At 49.6% G+C, this 23,825-nt stretch overlaps 1 protein-coding gene across 6 annotated transcripts in view; it reads right to left on the bottom strand.

Moving 5' to 3' along the window:
- SHROOM2 (shroom family member 2) overlaps window positions 1-18,079 on the bottom strand; it is a 158,391-nt gene extending 140,312 nt beyond the window's left edge. For 3 of the 6 annotated variants that reach the window (XM_053202045.1, XM_053202047.1, XM_053202049.1), the window contains exon 1: window positions 17,721-18,065. In XM_053202045.1, the coding sequence (XP_053058020.1) occupies window positions 17,721-17,885 (165 nt within the window). In that variant the 5' untranslated portion in view covers window positions 17,886-18,065. Of the gene's footprint in view, window positions 1-17,720 lie in introns of all 6 variants that reach the window. The other 3 variants (XM_053202050.1, XM_053202048.1, XM_053202046.1) reach the window with 3 other exon arrangements.
- Window positions 18,080-23,825: the final 5,746 nt, after the last annotated feature.

Here is a 23,825-nt window from a genome sequence, read left to right as displayed (position 1 = left end):
CTTCAAAAATGAATCTCAGAAAAGATTAAAAAAAAAAAAAAGTCACTCAGGGGCAGCTGGGTGGCTCAGTCGGTTAAGCATCCAACTTTGGCTCAGGTCATGATCTTGTTCGTGAGTCTGGGCCCTGCATCAGGCTCTGTGCTCACACGTCAGAGCCCGGAGCCTGCTTCCGGTTCTGTGTCTCCTCTCTCTGCCCCTCCTCTGCTCACACTGTCTCTCAAAAATGAATAAACATTAAGAAAACAAAAAACAAAAAACCTCACACAGAAAAAACAGCTATTCACTTTCGTGCTCCAAGGCCCAGGCGGGAGTCCTAGTCCTGACCACCTAATGGGCTGGACAGCAGGACCGTGGGGGTCTTGGGTTCTCACCTATGAGCACATACAGCCCTGGTCAAACCTCCTAGCAGCTTGTTACAAGTCAAGGGTCAAAAGAAAAATAAAATATTCTAAAGACAGAAAACTTTCTAAACCCTACCATGCTATATGAAGATAGTATCAATGTCCCCAACCCTGAAAAGGTTAAGTTTATTGAAGACATAGAGATTTTAAGTTATTTGAGAGAGAGAGAAGGAGAGAGAAAGGCAGAGAGATGAGAGAGAGAATCCGAAACAGGCTCCATGCAGAGCCCCCTATTTGGGGCTCGAACTCACAAACCATGAGATGATGACCCGAGCCGAAGTCCAGAGTCAGAAGCTTAACCGACTGAGCCACCCAGATGCTCCAAGACAAGGGGCTTTCATTTCTGTTTGAAGCCGGAAAGAAGAGAGAGCAGGGGAGAGGTGGGGAGAGGAGCTCATCTCCCACAGGGGCGATGCCTCACTGGTCTGTTACTGCCCTTGGCCCCGGAGGGACGCCGGGGGTGTTTACGCCCCAGAATCACCCGGCACTAAGACAAAGGGCATCCTCCAAGGATGGCAACAGAAGAATGGAGGTGGACAGGGCGCCGTGGAGAAGGGACGATGTTCTCCTGCGGGGAAGGCGTGTCTGCATCTGCCAAGCACTTTGCACGCGGTCCCTGCTTCTGGCAGACCTCTACCCCCGTCCACCAAATGGGGGAAATAACAATGGCCACTTCACAGAGTCATTAGAGATTCTGCTCGCTCATGCTCAGAGAGCAAACAGCAGCCGACAGAAAGGCTTCAGAAAGTGTTGGCTGCTGTCCTCAGGACAAGAGAGGACGCCAGGGACCAAGGCACATTGTGTCTAGAATGTTCTGAGAGCCCAGGTGAGAGCGGGTTTGTCACAGCAGGGGTCCACATGCCATCTCATGCCATTGAGACAAAAGCCCATGAGCTTCCAAAACTGTTCATTTGAAGATTTAAAAAAAAAAAAAAAAAAACCACAATTTTTTGTTTACTTATTAAAAAGGTTTTTTTTTTAATTTTTTTTTAACATTTATTTATTACTGAGAGACAGAGACACAGAGCGTGAGCAGGGGAGGGGTAGAGAGAGAGGGGGAGACATAGAATCTGAAGCAGGCTCCAGGCTCCGAGCTGTCAGCACAGAGCCTGACGCGGGGCTCGAACTCACAAACTGCGAGATCATGACCTGAGCCGAAGGCGGTCGCCTCACTAACCGAGCCATCCAGGCACCCCAAAAGGTTTTTTTTGATATTTACTTATTTGATGTTTATTTATGTTTGAAGGAGAGAGAGAGACAGAGCATGAGCAGGGAATGGGCAGAGAGAGAGGGAGACACAGAATCCAAAGCAGGATCCAGTCTCTGAGCTGTCAGCACAGAGCCCGACACGGGGTTCTGACCCCACAAACTGCGAGTTCATACCTGAGATGAAGTTGGACACTTAACCAACTAAGCCACCCAGGAGCCCCTTAATGTTTATTTTTTGAGACAAGGGGAAAGACAGAGTGGGAGCGGGAAAGGAGCAGAGACAGAGGGAGACACAGAATCCAAACAGGCTCCAGGTTCCGAGCTGTCAGCACAGAGCCCAACATGGGCTCGACCCCATGAACCGTGAGATCATGGCCTGAACTGAGGTCAGATGCTTAACCAGTTGAGCCACCCAGGCGCCCCTGGAGATTTTTAAAAATTTTAAGGTGAGGGCACCTGGGTGGCTCAGTCATTTAAGCGTGCAACTCCTGATTTCAGCTCAGGTCACGATCTCACAGTTTGTGGCTTTGAGCCCCAAGTTGGGCTCTGTGCTGGCAGTGCAGAGCCTGTTTGGTATTCTCTCTCTTCCTCTCTCTCTGCCCCTCCCCTGCACTCTTCCATTCATAAATGAATGAAATAAACTTAATTAACAACAAAAAAAAGCATTAAAAATTTTTTAAGATTTAAAAAAGTGTTAGTTTTAATTTTGTTTGAGCAACCTCCAAGCCAGAAAGACCAACCCTATCCTTTGAATTTATCAGAGGTACGAGGCCCCTGTGTTCTAGAAACACAAGTACCACTCCTGGGTGTGTGTGTGACCAGCCCGCAATGCAAGGAAAATGCCCCAGAGAACTGAAAACGGAGGTCTACACAAAGGCAGCTGTGTGAACACCCACAGCCGCATTATTCACAAGAGCCAAAAAGTGAAAACAACCAGCTGTCCATTCACAGTTAAAGATAAACAAAATGTGTTCCATCCACACAGTGGAACAGCATTCAGCCCTAAAAAGGGAGGCAACGCGGACATGTGCGACAACGTGGACGGGCCTGGAAAACACGCTCAGCTCGGCGCATGAGGCCCGACGCAAAAGGCTGCGTACTATATGACCCGCTCATACCAAGTGTCCACAACAGGCAACTCCATAGAAACAAGCCGTAGATGAGTGGCTGTCAGGGGCTGGGGGCAGGGAGGGAGCAGCGAGTGACAGCTAATGGATGTGGCATTTCTCTTGGGGTGATAAAAATGTTCTGGAATTATAGACAGTGTTGCCTGTACAATTAAGTAAATGTACTAAAATACACTGAATTGTTCCATGTAAAAGGGTGAACCTGAGGGTATGGGAGTTACATCTCAGTTTTTAAACATTTTTAAAAACTCGAGGCGCCTGGGTGGCTCAGTCAGTTGGGCATCCTCCCTCTCAGAGTGTGTGTGTCTCTCTCTCAAAAATAAATACACACAAAAAATGTAAAAACTCCAGGGAAAAGAAACACAGGCTGGCCCCCCGGCCTCTGCAACCCCCCCCCCCCCCCCCCAGTACACGCATCGGGCTTCCTCGGGCACCGCACAGTCCACCTTTAATCTGAGAACACACGAGATACCAGATTTACTTGAAGGAAGTCTCAAAGACCGAGAGATAAGGTGCCCTCCGGGCAGCGAGGACTGGAAGGAAGTCAGTGTGAGGCCACCACGTGAAGCCACAGGACAACCCTTCCCGTGGCATCAGGCCTGGGCTTGTTGGGGTCAAGCACCCGGGTACGTGTCCCGGTATGCCTGTGCCCACGCTGTCCACGAGTCAGGTCCCTGCCTCCCGGACACTTGAGGGCCACCCCCTCACCTCCTGGTGACGGGGTAGTCTGGTCACAAAGGGACTCAGACACAGTTACCACAGGGAAATGCCGCCCAGGAGGGCAGGGGAAGGAAACTCTGGGCAGGGCTTCCTTTAAACGTGGGAGCATGCCTTCTAGGACAGGGCAGCAGCCACCGTGTCACAAGCAACCCACAAGCCAGGAAATAGCAAGTCAGTGTCAGCTCCGGGTTCTAATGCAACCGCCATGATTTGCCTGCTTTTCCTGCTTTTGCTAGGCCACAGGGCACGTCCTTTCCAGTCTAGACCGGCACCCAGGCAGTTCTGTATTCTGGCTCTCCTTCCCCTGCCTACTCCAGGCTCGGGCTTCTGCCGTGTTGCCACCAGGCCTAGAAAGCATCATTCCTTCTTCTTCTTCTTTTTAAATGCTTATTTACTGTGAGGGGGAGAAGGGGCAGAGAGAAAGAGAGGGAAAGAGAGACAATCCCAAGCAGGTTCCGCACTGTCAGCGAGGAGCCGACGCGGGGCTCGATCTCACGAACCGGGAGATGATGACCTGAGCTGAAATCTAGAGTTGGACGCTCAGCTGACTTGAGCCGCCCAGGCACCCGGAGGCCTAGAAAGCATCACTCTGTAGCGCCTTTCCAACAAGCACGGTCTTGTTCTTTAGAAACGCTGAAGGTCCCTCCATTACAGTCGCCCCAGACTCGCGGCCTCCCCGCGGGCCCCGTGGCCCTGGCTCATGAAAGTGCCGCTGCGCGTGACTTTTGTGGTCCTGGAGGTACTATGACCTTCACCCCCAAGTCCCACACCAGAAACAAAGCAGCAGCAGGATGCTGGCACTGTGACAGGTGTCAATTCTTGGCCAGTGCCCTTTTCACCACCTGTTAGGCAATGCACTGGGGCATCAGGGGCAAGGGATGGCCAGTTTCCAACCTCAGGGATGTCCCAGTCCATCGGGCTCAAGGATGCTGCAGGGTCCTCGATTAGACAGGCCCACGAAGGCCACTGTGGGCATACTGTGGCTGGTGGGGAGGAAGGGCCAGGGGCCGCTTTGCCTGGGAGGTGGAAAAGGAGCACAGCCTTCCATGCGGCCACGAGTGTCTCGGAGACAAAGCAGGACAAAAACCCTCGCAAAGCCTCAAACACCACAGGATGTTGGGGACCAGCAAACAGCTCTCCAAAGCAGCACTTGGCAATCTGGACCATGCCTCTGAGTCAGCTGTAGACCTTGTGGGGTTTTCTGTTTGTTTGTTTGTTTTGTTAAGTTTGTTTATTCTTGAGACAGAGCATAAGCAGGGGAAGGGCAGAGAGAGAGGGAGACGGAGAATCCGAAGCAGGCTCCAGGCTCGGAGCAGTCAGCACAGAGCCCGACGTGGGGCTCGAAGTCATGAACACGTGATGACGGCCCCAAGTGCACACCTTGTTAAAATGCAAATTGTGGTTCGGCAGGTCTGGGGTGCAGCTTGAGGGTCTGCGTTTCTCACAAGCATGTAGGACCATATACTTTGCCTAACAAGGGCCTAAAGCACAGCCGTCCAATAGAAACACAGTTAAGAGCCACACCGAGAACTTCCGATTTTGCAGGAACTGCGTTTAAGAAAGCAAAAAAGTATATATGAAGTTAATTTTAGAATATATTTATCTCACCCAATGGAGCCAAAATATGATCATTTCAACAAGTATACAATATAAAGGAATTAGTAATGAGCTACTTTGTCTTTTTTTTTTTTCCACACTAAGTCTAAGATCCAGTGTGTTTTTAAACTTACAGTCTATCTCAATTTGGCCTAGCCACTTTTCAAGTGCTCAGCGGCCACATATGATGAGCGGCTACCACATGGGACCGTGCTGGACTAAAGGGTCAGGGCAGGAGGGAGGAAAGCAGCAGATGAGGTTGGGAAACGGACAGATGCTAAAAGCCAAAAGAACCTTCTAGACCCAGCTGAGGTGTAATGCGAGGGGCTCCTGAGGCCTTTCCAGGAAGAGCCTGAGAAACCACTTAGCGTGCAGGCATATCCACTGCCGGAGTTCTAGAACAGTCTGACACACAGGCCATAGGCAGTGTGCAAGAGACTCTCCAGGTACATGACACTGGAGGCAGGGATACTGGGAGTGAAGAAGGAGCAACAAACACAAGACATTTAGGCTCCAAAGGACTTGGTGATCGGCTGGCTGTGGAAGGAGGGCAAGCCACCATGAGTGACGCTGAGATCTGGGGATGAAGCGTCGACAGGACTGGAAGTCCAGGAGAGACGGAGAAAGAAGGTAAAGGTAAAGGAAGCAGAGTCATCTCCGCCTGGATCACAGGGGGTCTGCAGGGCCACTGCCCAAGTCGAAGTGCACCCGGAGGTGGAAGGGGCACGTGCACACGTGCCCTTGCAAGGAAGCACTTGATGGTACCTAGATGCCAGAGAGGAGAGACAAACAAAGGAGGAACCTTCCAGAGAAACCAACACTACAGTACATGGTGAGGGAAAGAGCCGGTCAAGGCTGTTTGTACGACGGTCACAAAGAAAGGAGACAGTAAAGTCTTCTTGTGAGTCGACGTCTCCTTCAGACGGCAAGTGCAGCCACGGCGAGTCTGAGAACTGAGCTCTGGAAAACCGGACATGTCTAGGGCGCAAGAAGGGCATCCTGAGTATCCAGCAGAGCACGGACAATACACCTGTGTCGTATCAGGTGGTGATTATCGTCTCCTGCACACCAGTCACTGAGGATGGACGAGGGGGACGGAAACGGCCCCCCGACCCAACCCCAGCAGCAGCAGGCCTACCTTTCCGAGTCCAGATGTTTCCTTCCCGAACTTTCACTCGAGGCCCAGGACGTGTAAACATGAAGAGAAATTAAAAGAAAAGCTGCACGTACCCAAAAAGCACACGGTTGTGTGGGGTGTTTTTTTTTTAATGCTTATTTATTTTTGAGAGACAGACAGACACGGCATGAACAGGGCAGAGCGAGGGAGACACAGATCCGAAGCAGGCTCCAGGCTCCGAGCTGTCGGCACAGAGCCCGACGCGGGGCTCAAGCTCACAAACCGTGAGATCGTGACCTGAGCTGAAGTCGGACGCTTAACCGACGGAGCCACCCAGGCGCCCCTGCAGAGTTGTTTTAAAGAATGACATATTTTACCAATACAGCCAGTTTTCCAGAAGTTAGGGCTTTGGAAGATCTATGTCTGTCTAAAAAAAGCTGAATAATAAAACTCAATATATTTCACAATAAAACATGTCAATTTTACTTACTTTTATAGCTTATTTATTTTGAGAGAGACAGAGACAGCACTAGTGTGGGAGGGGAAGACACAGGGAGAGAGAGAGAATCCCAAGCAGGCTCTGCACTGTCAGCACAGAGCCCAGTGCAGGGTTTGAACCCACAAAGCCATTATATCATGACCTGAGCCAAAACCAAGATTGGGACGCTCAACCCAGGCGCCCCTAAAACATGTCAGTTAAAAAATTCCAAGGGGCATACACAGAGCTAAGCTTCATCTGATTCCAAAGATTGTTGATGATACAATGTTAGGAGAGTTACCCTCAAGCAATGAGTAATTCTAAAAAATTTTTTTAATGTTAACACATTTTTGAGAAAGTGAGAGAGAGACAGTGAGCGGGCAGGGGCAGAGAGAGAGGGAGACACAGAATCCAAAGCAGACTCCAGGCTGTGAGCAGTCAGCACAGAGCCTGAGGACCCGGGGCTCAAACTCACAAACCGGGAGTGCACGACCTGGGCCAAAGCCTCAGATGCTTAACTGATTGAGCCACTCGGGCGTCTCCAAGCAATGAATAATTAGACGTATGTGGTATAAAGGGAAGAATTTCAGAGACAGGGAAAATGAATCAATATAGCTGTACTACCAGAAATAAGATGATTATGTTTTGGACTACTGATCAATCATTTCCTTTATTTTCAATTTTTTCAAGATGGTTTTAATGTTGCTGCCCCAAGAAGAACAATCACTATGCTTAAAAACGTAGAAGCATATGTACAATTAGCACAGATAAGGATCTCCGTTCTTACGAATGTACAACATATGCACAATTAACATAAACAGATGCAGAATTTCATCAGCTCTGGCATCTGCAAGCCAGAGGCAAGGAAGCACCCTCACCTCCTTCGCAAGTCAGGGAGGGTTGGTTACCAGTGCGGTAACCTTGTCCTCCCTCGCCCGCACGCTCTCCGGGCTCCCCAGCACCTGACACAGAAGAGACCCTCCTCTCCTCTGGCTCACATCCCCACACCGACTCTACCTTCCTCCGGAGACCACTCTTACTCTGCACTCATCTTAATCTCTCTTTCTTTGATGGCCTAACTCATCTAAATCCTGTTCCCCAGAGGGGAGAAATAGTCCGCCATACAGGATTATAATTAATCTGATAACAGCAGCCCTGCTAATGAAGATTTAACGTGTTACCCTCCCAGGCAACATCTTCTGCACTTTAACCAAGGCAGTTAAGGAAAGGACAATTCGACTAGGAGGAAGGTCCAATCCCTGACATCATCCAGCACTTGGCCACCCACCCTCCCCTCCGGCCAGTCCCGCCTGGGTGCTAATTACCTGGACTGGGGACGCTCCCTGCCTCTGCCCTGTCCCTCCGCAGCTTCCAGACCATCATCTGCAGGGGAGGGGAAGCAAACCAAGACAGGGTGAACATTAAATTATCATCTGGGAGAAAAGCTAAAGTGGAAGGAAGCCAAAACGATGGCACACAGGTCTCATTTTCTACAATAAGAGTTTGGGGAATGAGCTACATGTTAATTGGACACCCAGAGTGACTCCTTCTACAAGTAAATAATCATTCCCTCCTGCATGCGGGTAAACGAAGTGCTATATATCCTGTCTCTCAAAGCCGGGTATATCGGTTAAAGGGAAAAGTTTGATTTCTCTCTGGATTTCACTTGTTAGAAGGGTCTCTTATAGGGGCGCCTGGGTGGCTCTGTCGGTCAAGCAACCGACTCTTGATTTCGGCTCAGGTCACCATCTCACGATTCGTGACTTCGAGCCTCGAGTGGGGGGCTCTCTGCGGTCAGCGCAGAGCCTGCTTCGGATCCTGTCTTCCTCTCTCTCTGCCACTCCCCCGCTCTCTCAAAAAGAAGCAAACATTTAAAAAGAAAAGAAAAGAAAAGGTTAAGAACAGAGTGCAAGATCCAGCCTGGAACACAGGCAATGCCACTTAACAGTCGGGAAGACCTTCCCAACAAACTGGAGCCCCTGTGGCCACACGATGAAGTGACCACTTCCAGCTCGCTGAGCAAAGCAGGCATCCTCTAAACTGGTAGCCCTCACAGCACCTTTCAAGTCTGCTGGACACCAGAAACTTATTTTCAGTAGAGGGGAGAATGACCGTGTGACAAGGACAGGATCAGCCCAAAACAACCAGCTGAAGCGATGGCCTTAAAGGAGTCTCCACGGAAGCAGCCTCGCATATCACTCAGCCGCACGCAGAGCTTCCAAATAACGCTTTGGTCACCTTTTGTGTGTGTGTGTGTGTGTGTGTGTGTGTGTGTGTTTACTTATTTTGTATTTATTTTGAGAGAGAGAGAGAGAGAGAGGCAGAGAGAGAATCCCAAGCAGGCTCCACACTGGCAGCGCAGAGCCCCGATGAGGGTTTAATCTCACAAACCGTGAGATCGTGACCTGAGCCAAAATCAAGAGTCGGACATCTAACTCACTGAGCCACCCAGGCGCCCCAGTCACCCAGTCACTCAAATACCTGCAGATAGGAGGATCACGGAACATTTGCAGAGAGCATTTAACAGGGAAAAGAGACGCCAACACAAACAAAAATGCAGCAGAGCTCAGAAACTCAATCTATGCAGAAAGAAATCTTAGAAAAAAAAAAATCTGCCTAATAGCCTCAAAGATATGAAAGAAAAAACATGAAGCAAAATCAGTAGGGGATTAAAAAGAAAAATGAAAGGAACATTCAAGAGCAACACTAAAAACTTTGTGTAATCAGAAAAAAAGGAGAGCGCAATTGTAAAACTCAATGTAAGGACTGGAAGATAAAGTTGTGGAAGCTTCCCAAGAAGAACAAAAACACAAAGATATGAAAGAAAGAGAAATGAGAGGCGCCTGGGTGGCTCAGTCGGTTAAGCATCCGACTCTCGGTTTCAGCTCAGGTCATGATCTCACGGTCTGTGGGTTTGAGCCCCGCATTGGGCTCTGTGCTGGCAGTGCATAAGCCTGCTTTGGATTCTCTCTCTCCCTCAAAATAAATAAATAAACTTACAAAAAAAATTTTTTTTTCAGGCAGAGAAGGTCTTCAAAGACCTGTGTCTTTAAACATATTAAAAATGTGTGTGGCAGGGAGGCCTGGGTGGCTCAGTCGGTTAAGCATCCGACTTCAGCTCAGGTCATGATCTCACGGTTTGTGAGTTCGAGCCCCGTGTCGGCCTCTGTGCTGACAGCTCAGAGCCTGGAGCCTGCTTCAGAATCTGTGTCTCCCTCTCTCTCTGCCCCTCTCCCACTCACACACTGTCTGTCTGTCTGTCTGTCTCTCTCTCTCTCTCAAAAACACATAAACATTTTAAAAAAATTATTAAAATTATTTTTCTCACAATTGGGGATGATCTGGAACATGAATCAATGGCAACTGTATAGGAAATCAAGCAAAGAAACAAAACTACCATTAACCTCACTGAGTATGAAAACTTGCATAGGAAAAGTAATCATAGTTTGTACATAGTGATAGCACTGGCCGTCAAAATATGCAAGCACTGACTCCTGTCAACTCGGGGCAAAAGTTAAAGGGGGTGATTTTGCCCCCCCAAGGGACATCTGGCAATGTCTGGGGACACATGTGGTTGTCACAGCCAGAGTGAGGATAGTAATGGCATCTAGCGGGTAGAGGCCAGGGAAGCTACTCATCTTACAATGTATGGGACAGTCCCCCCAACCCCAACAAAGAATTACTCCTGACCCTTGAACAACAAGGGGGTGAGGGGCGCTGACCAGCCCCCACATGCAGTCGAAAGTAAGTGTATAACTTCTGACTCCCCCAAATCTTAACTACTAATAGCCTACTGTTGGCTGGAGGCCTGACATAAACTTTATATGTTGCACATACTTTGTATATCGTATGTATTATATACTATATACTGTATCCTTACAACCAAAAAAAACGTGATTAAGAAAATCCTAAGGAAGGGCTCCGGGCTGGCTCAGTTGGTGGAGCATGTGACCCTTGACCTTGGGGTTGGGAGTTCAAGTCCCATGTTGGGTGTAGAGATTACTTGAAACTAAAATCTTTTTAAAAAATAAAGAAAATCAGAATAAAACATATTTACAGTACTGTATTGTAGTAAAAAAAAATCCATGTGTAAGTGAATCTGCACAGTTCAAACCCACGTTGTTCCAGGGCAACCTGTATGGGACCCTCCATGTCTACGGTGCGAAAGCTGAAAAACCCTCTTCTAACCAGAATGATGAAGTCATCAGATTGGGAGTGTGGCATGCATGGTGGGAAGAAATGGGTCTGGATGGGTGGTGGGAAGGAGGTGTGCAGAAAAAAAGGCTAAATCCCAATTTTCGATATAGTTGGAAGTCAACAGGAACAAATACAAGTAGCAGCAACAGAGAATATAAGCAAATGTGAAAAGACATCAGCCAGAAAGTTTCAGTTGTTGTCTGCAGGGAAGGGGAAAGGGCAGCAGGGAGAGCTCCGGGTACGATGACAGGCCCCAAAGAACTTTGATTATTTAAACTGTGCAAGAGCCACTTTGACGAAAATGAAAACAAAACTCAAAAAGATACACTAACGTTTCATCCCTTTCCTTCCATGAGTAAGTAAAAATGTTGCCTTTAAAGCACCCAGAATCTGCAGGGCCTGGGATTTAATAATAACAATTAACAATGATAATAGAAAACCCAGGTAAAGAAAATGTTACTTCTCTGTTACAATACAGAACATCCTGCCTTTTCAGAACCACTTTATTTGTCTGAACCTAAAATAAGGTGAGTCCAATTATTATTTTTTTTGATGATGCCCTATTGTCCTTCTACCGAGATACATTACCCAAAGCGAAGCCTTAATATTCACACCAGCAAACAGAAGACGCTTGATGTACTACAAGACAATGCAAATATCTGATCTAACGAGGTAACGGGAAAACAATTCTTCCAGAACATATCAGTGTTAGACCCTGGCAACGTTTTAAAAAGACCAAAGACAGCAATGTAGAACCCTCAGCTCTTTCAAAAGTCCTTCCTGTGGATGAAAGTTTTTAGCCTGGAAGGGCGGCGGCTTGCAGAATTTCTCCTCCAAGGGTCCCCCCCCCCCCCCCCCCGCTCCTGACCACAGTGTTTGAAAGAAGTGAGACCTGAATAAAAAGTCTATTCGTCTTTTCAATCCTGAAATTATCTTGTCGAATGTTTACAGTGTTCCCAGTGTACAAGAAGAAAAGCTCCACAGAGGCCCTAAGAAATGCACAACTCCAGGTTTATTTGCATGCTGACACAAAACAACTTTGGCAAGACCGCAAGTCCAAAACGCTCTCCAAACAGAAAAGCCAGCCCTTCCCAAGCAGGGCGCCCAGCTTCTGTGGCCAGGGAACAGGAAGGGACGTTAAGAAATCCCAGCTCCTGGGGACAAGGTGAAAACGACTACTTTTAGGAGTGTTTCATTACCATGCTCGGGCAAACTAGTTTTCTTTTTTTCAAAAGACCAATGTCCGGACACGTTAAGAACGACTTACAACTGAACCGGGAAGCCCAAATCCAACAAACATGGTGTGGAGGTGTGCACAACGCAAGTGCACAGCTTTTCACAGCACGGAAGCCTCCGGATTTCTAGGCCTGAGGTCAGCACAATTCCCGTCTAAGGAAGAAGTCTGCACCGGCTGAAGCTGACAGCCAGCAGACCTTGGGACAGGCCATCGGACTCCCTGACTTCCTGCTCCCGCACCCAACACACCTCGGGAGGACTAAGGACGAGGAGCAGGTCAAGTGTGTGAGGCGGGGACCGGGCCAGGGTAATAGAGACACACGGGATATGCCAGCTGGCAAGCGGGTCTACCAGCTGAAAGCGGCTTTCAGCTCACGAAAGAAGACTCACCTCTTTTTTTTTTCTTGTAACCACACCAATGACGCTTAAATACAAACGAGTCTTCAGAATCCCACTCCTCCTAACAACTCAGAGAAGGGTGGCTGGCCTCGGAAAGTGGCTGGGGTGGCACGATGGAGGAACAGCCAGCACGGCACCCCGGCCCTGCGTCCCCGGAGTCGGCGCAGCCCAGCCACGGGCCATTTACTGCTGTCCAGTGCCACGAAGCAGCCGCACACACTGATGCCGACGGGCCTTCACGCAGAAATCCAGAGCAAAATCCAGAAGAGCTGACGTTTGTCAGTCCCCGATCCCCTCCCATCATCGGCTCCCTCTTTCCTGAAACCTTTCCTGATATCCGACAAAGAACTTGGCTGGGGTGGGGGGCAAACACAGACACGTGAGGTCGACAACTCGTCCTGACCAAGGCGGCCACTATCCAACCTTTCCCGTCACCAATGACGGTGACTCAGCCGGGTCCCCTAACATGGCACCTCTTTTCAAACCACTAAGGACGGGACATCAGGCGGTCGGCACCTCCCACACCCACCCACCACTGACGGCCGGTCTTTGCCGGGAGCCTCCTGCTATCAGGAGCTCTAACAGTTTACATAGGACTTTTGCCACCTGGCTGTGTGACCTCCATCCAAAATAAGTGCCCCGATTCCCTTCCATCCTACCCTCACTATGCAAACTACAAAGGACACTTAAGGACTCTGTCTCATATCCAGACAAATGTTTTAATGGCTTGAAGCCCCCTGAGAGGGTGAGTCAGGCTGTGGGGATCCCCAGCCACAGCCCTCCTGCCCTGCTCTAGGGTGGCTGTGTCCCCCAGAGGCAACCTCAAAGTCGGCGGCTTCCCAAACGGGCCAGCCTTGGGACCACAGCAGGCCCCAACTCATGCCTTCTTTGGTGCCTCTGGCTAGGGTGAGGGCCTTCTTCAGGGAGGGACCGGAGCCTCAATCCTCCCCCCTTAGCAAACATTCCTGCCGCTGCAGGAGGCCTGCTGACACCCAGCTCCTGCGGAGTGCTCCCTGACGAGTCCCCATCCGCCCATTTGAAATTCTAGGCCCTCTAGTGACTTTTTAGAAATCAGGCCCCTCCCCTGCCCCCACTGATGTTTTACATTTGCTGAATCCATGGAGAAAGGAAACAGGGGACCACGTTAGAAACAGGGGGCCACGTTACCTGGGTCCCCAGATAACCCACATCAAAATGTGGCCTCGGAAATACTAACAAGTCAAAATCTTTGTGGTTTCTTAGGACACAGACACCGTTCCCGCTCCCTCTCGGCCAGGAGCATGTAAAAATAGCAGCACTGTAATCTTCTAGCCGTCGTGAAACGTCAAGTTACAAGCAGGGGGAAAGGTCCTGCGTGGATACAAATGTGGCTCCCACCTTCCAGCGGAGGTCTGGTGGGACTTCACACATGCACTTCAAATTCCAAGAATGTCACTCCCGGGAAGTTAAGTATCCCTTTGACTTCAAACTAGACCCAAAGAAAAGACTGTCTTTACCCAGTAGCCCCAATGAACGCCCAGAAACAGCACCCAGTTCCAGCTTCATTTCCTTTCTCCGGCTACAAAAGTGCAGATGAAGCAAGTATTTGTTTGACTTTTACTATGTAAATAAAGTCTATTATCAGGGCCAGCACTTGGGAAGAAAACAGCCCCTCACAAAACCACCCAAAAGGCCAGTGTCTTCACAGAGAAGAACGAAGCATGAGCTTTGAAAGCTAAAATCTTTTCTAAAACAAAGGCGACCACACTGTTAATCTAACGAGGGCCATTCTGCCCGCAGAGGACAGACATCTGACAGTGTCTGGAGACTTTTGTTGGCTGTCACACCTGAGGGGGGGGTGTACCAGTGGCATCACGTTGCGTGGAGACCAGGGATGCTTCCGAACATCCTACCAAGTGCAGAACAGCCCCCACCATAGAGAAGGACACAGACCAGAGTATCGGTGGAAAGACCCTCATTTAATGGATGGGATGAAGTCATTTAATAATAGCGCTGCAAGTGTTTCCAGGACAGAACAGGTGGAACGGAGGGGAAATGGGGACATTTGGGGTCAAGAGCTGGCCCTTGGGGGCCTTCTCAGGGCTTGCCAGTTTTGTTATCTCAGGGCACACCGTTTAACTTCCCTTTGCCTTAGCTGTTGCATCTATAAAATAGGTTGACAGGGGTGCCTGGGTCACTAATCAGTTAGTTAAGCATCCGACTCGGTTTCACCTCAGGTCATGATCTCAGGAGTCGTAAGATACAGCCCTGACGGGCTCTGCAGACAGCTCAGGATTCGCTCTCTGCCCCTCCCCTGCTCATCCCTGCTCTCTCTCTCAAAATAAAATTTAAAAAGTAAAGTAAAATAGGCTGACAAACCTTGATCCAAAGATCACGGACTGAACCAGCCCTGTTCTTAGCATTTCTTCCAGGGCTAAGACATGCACTCTGATGAGGCTTTCAAATCAGACCCCCATTATCATAAAAAGAGTGCGTAACCTTACACCTGATCAAGCTACCCCCACGTCAGACTCTGTTACATAGAAAATGAGTCGTATGATATCCCTAGGATCTTATCTGTAAAATAGTTGATTATGAGGTGTTTTTTTTTAATGCAAAAAAAAAAACCCCACCCCTATTAGAACAATTATTATTTATTTGGGCCCCCAATAACAATTGTTATGATGAGCCCCCAAGATTTTTCAGTAGCTACTGAGAGGAAAATTCACAACTTGGATTCATCCAAATTCTATAAGCGGAACAATCTTCCGCAGTCTCTCTCACAACAGCCAATTCCCACTCTCAGTGGTTCTAAATGGCCACACTTTCCTTCATCCTTTTCTAATCATGCAACAGTTCATTACCAGCTGGTGCAGGGTAAGCAAGCATCATTGATGACTTAATCCAACGGAAAGGACAGGCATGTGAAATACTGCCAATACCATGCAACACAACAGGTAGTTAAAAATATATGATACACGCATGTGTGAGCACGTACCTCTACAAGTATATCCAAGTGTACATGGGAACTTAGGACAGAAGTCCCAAACTCTCCCGAATCCTCTCCACCCTAAGTAAAGAAACCACCAATTTACAGTCACACTGGAGCAGCTACACAAACTAAGCAGCAGTTTAAGGGGGAGACGGATGAGCATCTCAGATGAGAATCACAAACATTTTTAGCCCTGCAAAATCCGGAAACACAATCTGGAAAGGACGAGCACACAGTGCTAGTGGCCTAGTCACAAAAACTTTCAAAACGAAAAGGAACAACACCTTAGCAAGTAGCGTGAAAGCTAACCGGCAGGCCAAATCACGAACAAACGGCCTCACATGCCCCAAAAAGGCCCTGGTGCGTATTTACTGAGTTTTCCTGCCCACCTCTTTCGGTGTAGAATGGGGTCCTTTGGACACAGGGAACAGGAGGCCAGGAAGAACACACCAGGGTTTTTAGGAAGGAGGGCGTGCTCAAGAATCCCCTTCTCCACCTTCTGATAAAACAACTGAATTTCAGAGTTTTTAAGTTTAGTTATTTATTTATTTTGAGAGAGAAAGAGAGCATGCAGGCGTGGGAGCATGAGACAGAGCGAGAGAAGCCCAAGCAGGCTCCGCACAGCACAGAGCCCGATGATGCAGGGCTTGAACCCACGAACCCCTGAGGCGAAACCAAGTCTGATGCTTAATCGACTGAGCCATCCAGGCCCCCAGAATTTCAGTTTACAGTGACTTCCAACTTTCTTATACTGTGTATGGTTAAAAGGCAAGATTTCACCTTAACTAACGTGTTACAATTTGTTCCACCTACTTATAATGACAAGTCTAAGATACATTGAATTGTGTATATCTTTTTTTTTTTTTTGAACACATGAGATGCTAAAGACCTAATTATCTTCTCAACCTTTACCATCAGAAATGCCCTGTAAAACCTTTATTAAAAAGGCACAACTTAACATTCTTTAATATGCATTTATGCAGGAAAGTGCCCTTGCGGGGCAAAGTGTGTACCATCTTTTCAAAGAACTGAATTCGTTAATGGGTTACACATTAGTCGAATTTATAGCAATGATAGCCTCTTTTCCCAGTTGAACATAAATTCAGCGCACATCTAAACAAGCCTCCTCTCAGACTCTCTGGTTCTGTGAATCTAAAAACAGGAGAAAATGTAAAACAGAAAAGTTTGGGGTCTCATTTGCTATATGCACAACAAAGCCACACCGCTGCTCAAATTCATTACCGGTGGGGTGGGTTAGGAGTGACTTTATACCTTCCTGCTGCAGGGAAGCAGGAAAGCAGAAAAAGAAAAACAAAACAAAACAACCCAGCAACTCACCTTCAAACTCTGGTAATAGCCAAGAATTTTTACATTTTAAAGGGAACTTTGTCCCTAGGAATGGCCTGATCCAACTCTGCCCAGAGACACTGACACTTTTAACCAGAAGAAAACAGGATGATGGGTTTGTTGTTTGTGTGTCTTCACAGATCAATACAAGTCCAGCTGGTAAATTTCAAGTTCGATTTCTGTTCTGAGACAAGAGAATTCACGGCGCTAAAGCAGCCTCCTTCCCCCACCACACACACACACACCGCGAAACACATTCCTGATTAGACATATTAGAAACTTGTTATTGGAGCTCAAGTCCCGCTTTTAAAAAGGACGCTGAAAGTTTCGGTACGTTTCTGCAGGTATCCAGAACGCCGTGGATCTAGGGCTGGAAGCCGCAAGTCAGTAAATATTGATGGGCTGATGGGAATCGAGAAGCTGGGATGGCGACAGCTGCTAGTCTGGCTTTCCCAGCGATAAGGGGTACAGGTTCAAGGGGTGCAGAACCAAGGGCCTACAGTGGCAAACACAGATCGGGACAGTTCAGTCCACCCCCTGGCACGTGGAGTGGGCCCTCTCCAACCTCTGGGCAGCCCCACAGGTGCAGGCCGCCGCTGGAGAAGCCGGGAGTGACTGGGGACCCAGCCAGGTCCCTTCTTGAAGGGGGAGGGGAGGGGACCCGGAACAGGAGCCATTTAAACTCTGCGCCGCGCTTGGAGTGAGCAGGGCTGGGAGCCGCCGCCGAGCGGCCGGGGTGGCGCCGGGACCACGCACCTATGCGTGTCCCGGTGCTCCGGTCCCCACAGGTGACCCAGGCGGACCCGCGCCCCGGCGCTGGGGGCGCGATCCGCCCGCCCTTCCGGCGCCCCCACCCCCGGCGAGTCCGCCGCCCCGAGGCCACCTTTGGGTTGTCACCGTAAGGGTCCCGCAGCCGCCTCACCTTGGTGATGACCAGCGGTTCGCCGTGCTCGCGGCCGCCCTTCAGGGTGAAGCCCCATGGGGCGCCGCCGCTCAGCTGCACCTCCACCAAGCGCCCGCCGTCGGCCGCCCGCGCGTCGGCCTCGGCCAGGCGCTCGGGCCGCGCGCGGGGCTCGGCGCCCTCCATGGCGCGGGGCGCGGAGGCGGCGCGGCCGCTCAGCCCCCAGGGCCCGTCCGGCCCGCGCCCATGCAGTCGGGGGAGCCCCGGCCGGCCGAGGGCGAGGGAAGGTCCGTGCGCTCCTGCCGCCGCCGGCCAGTGGCGAACTTGCGCGGCAACTTGGGAGGAAAGTGCCGGCCGGGGCCAGGGAGGGAGCCGGGAGCGGGCGGCGCGGCGCACGGAGGAGGGCGGGCCGGGCAGGGGGCGGGGCCGGCGCGCTCCAGGGCTCGAGCCGCTCGGCGGGCAGGGGGCGGGGCGCGCGCGGGGCTCCCGGGAGCTGCCCGGAGGGTGGGAGGGACCGGAGGGGGCGCGCGCCCCGGGACCCGTGCGGCCGCTGAGGGACGGAGGGGCCCGAGGCGCTCGGGGCGGGGGCGCGGGCCGGCGCGCACACGGTGCCGGTGTCGCCGGCCAGGGATGCGAGTGCGCGCTCGGGGCTCCCCCAGGTTACCCAGAGGGTGGAAGGGGGGCGAGGGCCGGCGCGCGCACGGAACCTGTGCCGCCTGCCGTTGCGGGAGCGCGCCCCGACTCGCCCCCCTGCAAAGTTGCCCGGAGGGTGGGAGGGGGCGGAGCGCGCACTCCGGACCTCGCGCTGCTCCGTGGGGCCGAGGGGCGGCCGGGGACCGCGACGCGAACGCCGGTCCTTCCTCCCGCGCGAGCGCAGGGCGGCCCTTGGAGGCTCCGGGCGCGCCAGCCCTCCGCCCGGGAGGCCGAGCGGCGGCAGGTGAGGCGGCGGAAGCGCCCGCGCGGGGCGGGGCGGGCGGGCGGCGGTCCGAGTCCCCGGCGCCCTCCATCTTGGAGCGCGCGGCCGGCCCGCCGCCCCCGCCTTTGTTCGCGCCGACCGCGGGCTGCCGGCGGCCGCCCAGGTGAGACCGGAAGCGCGGCGGGCGGCCCCCGGGCGGCCCCGCGCCGGTCCGCGAGCCAGCAGCCTGCTCCCACACGCACGTGCTTTGTCCCCGGGCGCGGACTTGGGGCCGGCGGGTCCCGGGAGTCCTCCCTGAGAGCCTCCCCCCGCCGCGCAGCCTGGGCCAAACGCTGGCCTTAGGAGGGTCCTTTTAAAGTCCGGGCAGAAGAGAAGGGCGTCTGGACTCTTCCGGGGTGGAGCTGCCTACCCTCCCACAAGGTCCCTGCTGCAGCGCCCAGCCCACATAAGGAATGTTCTTGGCTCTTCCCAGCCCTTGTAGGTACGGTCCGGGAAGTCTTTGCGTTCGGACCCTGTCCTCACTCTCGTAGGGCAGTGCCACGAGGTCTTAATGTCCCACTTCTGCATTGCCTACAAAGGAGAGGTGGTCTGAGCTTACTGAAAGGGTGTGCCTCCTACCTCTACCCCTTTTCAATTTACGTAAAAGTCCGGTATGAAGAAATACCTGTATTAGTACATGTTTGCATGCTTTGCAAAAAAAAACCAAAATCTTTTTATTTTATTTGTAGTTACGTCACTGGACGCTGGTGCTCGCTTGTCTCTTCAAAGCAGCTCTATCCAGGTACTTGCAGCAGGTGGGGATGGAATAGACCTCAAGGACAAGCTCGGAGACCACTGGACAGAAAGAGTGAGGGGTCTCTGTCACTGTGGAGCAGAGACCAGGAACCTCACCTGTGGTCTCAGTTTCTTCAGTGGTCAAGTGAGGGATTTCCATTCTGTGACTGATGGTTTGGGGTATCATCCAGGCAACTGAAGTAAGAGTGCAAACTTCACTCCGCACTTCTGGCTCTGGGCACTGATTACTGCCCCATAAGTAACGTCCAGAATGTCTCCAGTTAGAGGAATGGGGAGTTTTTCTTTGTGAAGGGAGATGTAAGGAGTGTGTGCCTGTTAGAATCCGCCTCAAGTGTACCTTGACTGCGGTGGTCATGCAAACCTGCCCAAAATGATTACATTGCACACAACTAAATAGACACAGGGGTGCACCAACGCTGAGGAAATCTAACCAAGCTTGGCAGATTGTATCAATGTTAATGTTCTGACTGAGGTGCAGGTTGCAAACGATGTCCCTGTACTGTTTTTTACAACTAAATGTGAATCTGTAATTATCTTCAGCTAAGACGTTTGATTTAAAAAGTGGATGGATCGGGACACCAAAAGACAAAGGGCCATATAAACGCACGTAGAGGTTTTGGAAGTTCCCTAGTCTCAAAACGCACCGCCCTGCCCTGTGATATATTAACTTAAATCTCCGTTAACTAGGGCTGAAATTCAGGCCACTAGATTCACTAAGCAGAGACCAAGATTTCATTGTCCCGTAAGTCACAGCCAAAGTCATCTTTAACATTTTATGTTGATCATGTAATCAGATGACCTATCCACCGCTTGAACGGGTTATACTGTTCATTCTCAAACTTAGGTGGAGGTCGACGTTTATCCTTAGTAAATTTAATTTTACTGAGTTTTTTCTTAATCTTCACATTAGGCATTCCTCCCAGCTTAGCATTATTTGAATAGGTCTAAGACTGCTCTATCTATAGACATTAATAAATGCAGCAGAAGGGACTGGATCAAGTCTGTGTGGCCTGCTTTGAGATAGATGCCCTCTTCCCAGACCCTCATAAATCCTTTCATTGACAGTCTTGGGTTTATATAGGTGGGCAAATCTACCATCACACCTAGACTTCTGTATCATGTCCGTTGTATCGTTATAAGACAGTAGGATGTATCTCGGAAACCATCAGTATCTTGTGACTGAAAGGCATTGCCCCAATTTATTAGCCTCGCACCCTTTTTGGAAGAGTTTAGTATGACACTGAACCAGTGTGGACTTACAATGGTAATGGTTTTCTTTTCTAAGAACTCATAACTCAGCCAGATTTTCTAAGGACAGAATATATTTGTTGGCATCTAGCTTTTCTGTTAGAAAGCTAGGGACAAATAGGCTTTATGAGCCTATGTTCTTCTGGACCTGTAGACATGACCCTGTGACCCATCAACATCTAAGCATTCAATAGCCCTGGGTATATGCCACTTTTTCAAATCTGAGGCTTCCTTTAATAGAGAAGAGACAGGTGAAACTTGAGGTCATTCTTTTGGTGTCTGGCCGGCTCAGTCCATACAGCATGTGACTCTTAAATCTCGGGGTGGTGAGTTCCAGCCCCGTGTTGGGTGTGGAGATTACTGACAAATAAAAGTTCTTTTACTTTATTGACAGTGAATGAATCAATCAATGAATAGAAGACCAGTCGAGCCAACTTTCAGAGATTTCATCAATAGCTAATCCTTTTTGTGAAATAGAGTTCAAATTATTTTAGGGTTTTTTGGTTCTAAAAAGACACGAGGATTTGTAATTATAAAATGTAGTGGAGGATAGAGTACCAAAACTTTACCTTTCAAAGTAGTAGGTTAGTACCGTCAAGCTTTGCAGAACACCTGTGGCAATTTTTAGAGGGCAGTATTAGCCATTTTCTACTTAACCCACTGTGTACCTGAGTTAGGGTCCCTATGAATTCAGATGGTGGAGAGTCAGTCCAGGTAAGAGAGCAGCCACAGGAAAAGAGTGACGCGGTGACTTTGCCCCTCACCACCATTTGTCATCTTCTCGATTTCTACCAGCTATTATTACAAACATTGGAATTTAACTTAGTTGTAGATCTTGGCCCAGAGACAAAAGCTGAATGCTGCATCTGCATAACTGCACCCCCACTACTCCCCCTCTCACCTCAGAAGGATTTTACCCTGGGTCTTGTTAGTTGGAGCATCTACAGATCTCTAGAGGAGAGATTTCCTCTTCTGTGGGGGGGTCTCTACCTGTGCATGGCATCATTATCCCATTCATGTAATCCACATTGGGAGTTGGCTTCTAGCACCCAGCACCTTTGGTTGAGGAAGCAAGCAGCCACAGCAACTAAGACATAGTAGCCACGATCCACAGGGAACCTGCTTTGTACCGAGCACATTACATAGATGGACTCAAGTCCAAAGTTTCTGGGAGCATGCATCGCCCCAATTTACAGAGGAAGAAACTGAGCCCCAGAGGGGCTTAATAACTCTGCTTGAGGTTGCTGAGCCCCGTCCCAAGGGGGACTCACACTCAGGCTCTTCTATGCACAGGGACCAGTGCTGGGTTGGGTATTGGACGGCAGTTTGCACTGAGCTAGGGAGCTGGCTCTTCTCTGTAAGACCTTTAGACACTGAGCCACCTTTTGAGGTTCCCTTGATCTCCAAACAAGAAAAAGTCTGAAGCATCCTATGTGCAAACTTTGCCTAATAAAACTGGGTACGAATTTATGTTTGCTTGAGTTCCAATCCTGTTACCTTGGAGACGTGTTCTTTAATTTTGTTTATTCAGTTTTGAGAGACAGAGACCGAGCGCTACTGGGGGAGGGGCAGAGAGAGAGGGAGACACAGAATCTGAAGCAGGCTCCAGGCTCCAAGCTATCAGCACAGAGCCCGACGCGGGGCTCAAACCCATGAACTGTGAGATCACGACCTGAGCCCAAGTCACACACTTAATCCACTGAGCCACCCAGGCACCCTTGAGATATGTCCTTTCAAATGTTATGTGTAAATGGTCACATTTCTGGCTGGTGGTTAAATACACACACACACACACACACACACACACACACACTTTTATCAGTGAATGAATTAATGAATAAAAGGCAAATTGAACCAAATGTTAGAGATTTAATTAATAGCTAATCTTTAAGAAATATGTACAGTAAAACCTTGCATTGTAAATAACTTGTTCTACAAGTGTTCCACAAGATGAGCAACTGTTTCTAATAAGTTTTAACTTGATAAACAAGCAATGTCTTACAATACGAGTAGTACATGACTCCAAATATCACACAATCACAACTGAATTAATGGTTCTCTCTCTCTCTCTCTCTCTCTCTCTCTCTCTCTCTCTCTTCTTTCTCTTTCTTTCTCTCTGCAGGATTGAAGGTGATTGTCTCCCATGCTCAGACGCTCAGTCTCAGGCCACGGTGTTTGGCAGAAATCAGTGATTTTTCAGAACGTTGGAAGGTGCCCAAAACTGGTATTGGTGTATTTTTTGTCACTTCAAGCACCTAAGTCCTTTGCTTCTCCATACAAAAATGAGCTTAGGAATCCTTTACTTCTTTGTAGCTCAGGCTGTCTGCAGATAGAGACCCTTTCCTCTGCTGCCTTATTGCCAGTTACATTAAATACAGTACATGACAAGAGTTTATTAGTATTGTACTGTAGCCAATGTCTGTTACTAATGGTGAAAGTCTCCCAGTAACCCTCCTCTCTCTTGTCTCCTTCACATGGCCATGAAGGTTTTCAAAAGTAATTTGTTTGTTTTTCTTTATATTTTGTATTTTCTTTATTATTTTGTATTATATTACAGTATTGTAATCATTTTTGTATGAATATTTTTGGGCTGTGGAACGAATCATCTGAGTTTCCATTATTGCTTATGGGAAAACTCGCTTTGATATACAAGTGCTTTAGACTATAAGCATGTTTCCGAAACGAATTATGCTTGCAAAGCAAGATTTTTATTATATATATAAAACAATGCTTTTCAAATTGGGAGTATTCAAAAAGAGCTACTATTTTTAAAGTGTTTTTTTTTATTTTTTAAGTTTATTTAAGAGCAAGCACAGGGGAAGGGCAAAGAGAGACGGAGAGAAAGAATCCCCAGCAGGCTCTGTACTGTCACAGTGTGGAGCTCCATGCCTGGCCCGAACTCCCCAATCGTGTCCTGAGCTGAAATCAAGAGTGGGTCACTGACCCAGCTGAGCCACCCAGGTGCCCCTAAAAGTGTTCACTTTTAAAATGCAGTTTTAGGGGCGCCTGGGTGGCTCCCGTCTGGTGAATGTCCACCTTTGGCTCAGGTCACGATGTCCCTGCTCGTGGGTTGGAGTCCCGCATCAGGCTCTGTGCTGACGGCTCAGAGTCTGGAGCCTGCGTCAGATTGTGTCTCCCTCTCTCTCTGCCCCTCCCCTGCTCCCACT

Source organism: Acinonyx jubatus, chromosome X, assembly GCF_027475565.1.
Source record: "Acinonyx jubatus isolate Ajub_Pintada_27869175 chromosome X, VMU_Ajub_asm_v1.0, whole genome shotgun sequence".
NCBI lineage: Eukaryota > Metazoa > Chordata > Mammalia > Carnivora > Felidae > Acinonyx > Acinonyx jubatus.
The sequence above is the reverse complement of the archived record's forward strand: the minus strand, read 5'-3'. Positions and strand labels throughout refer to the sequence as shown.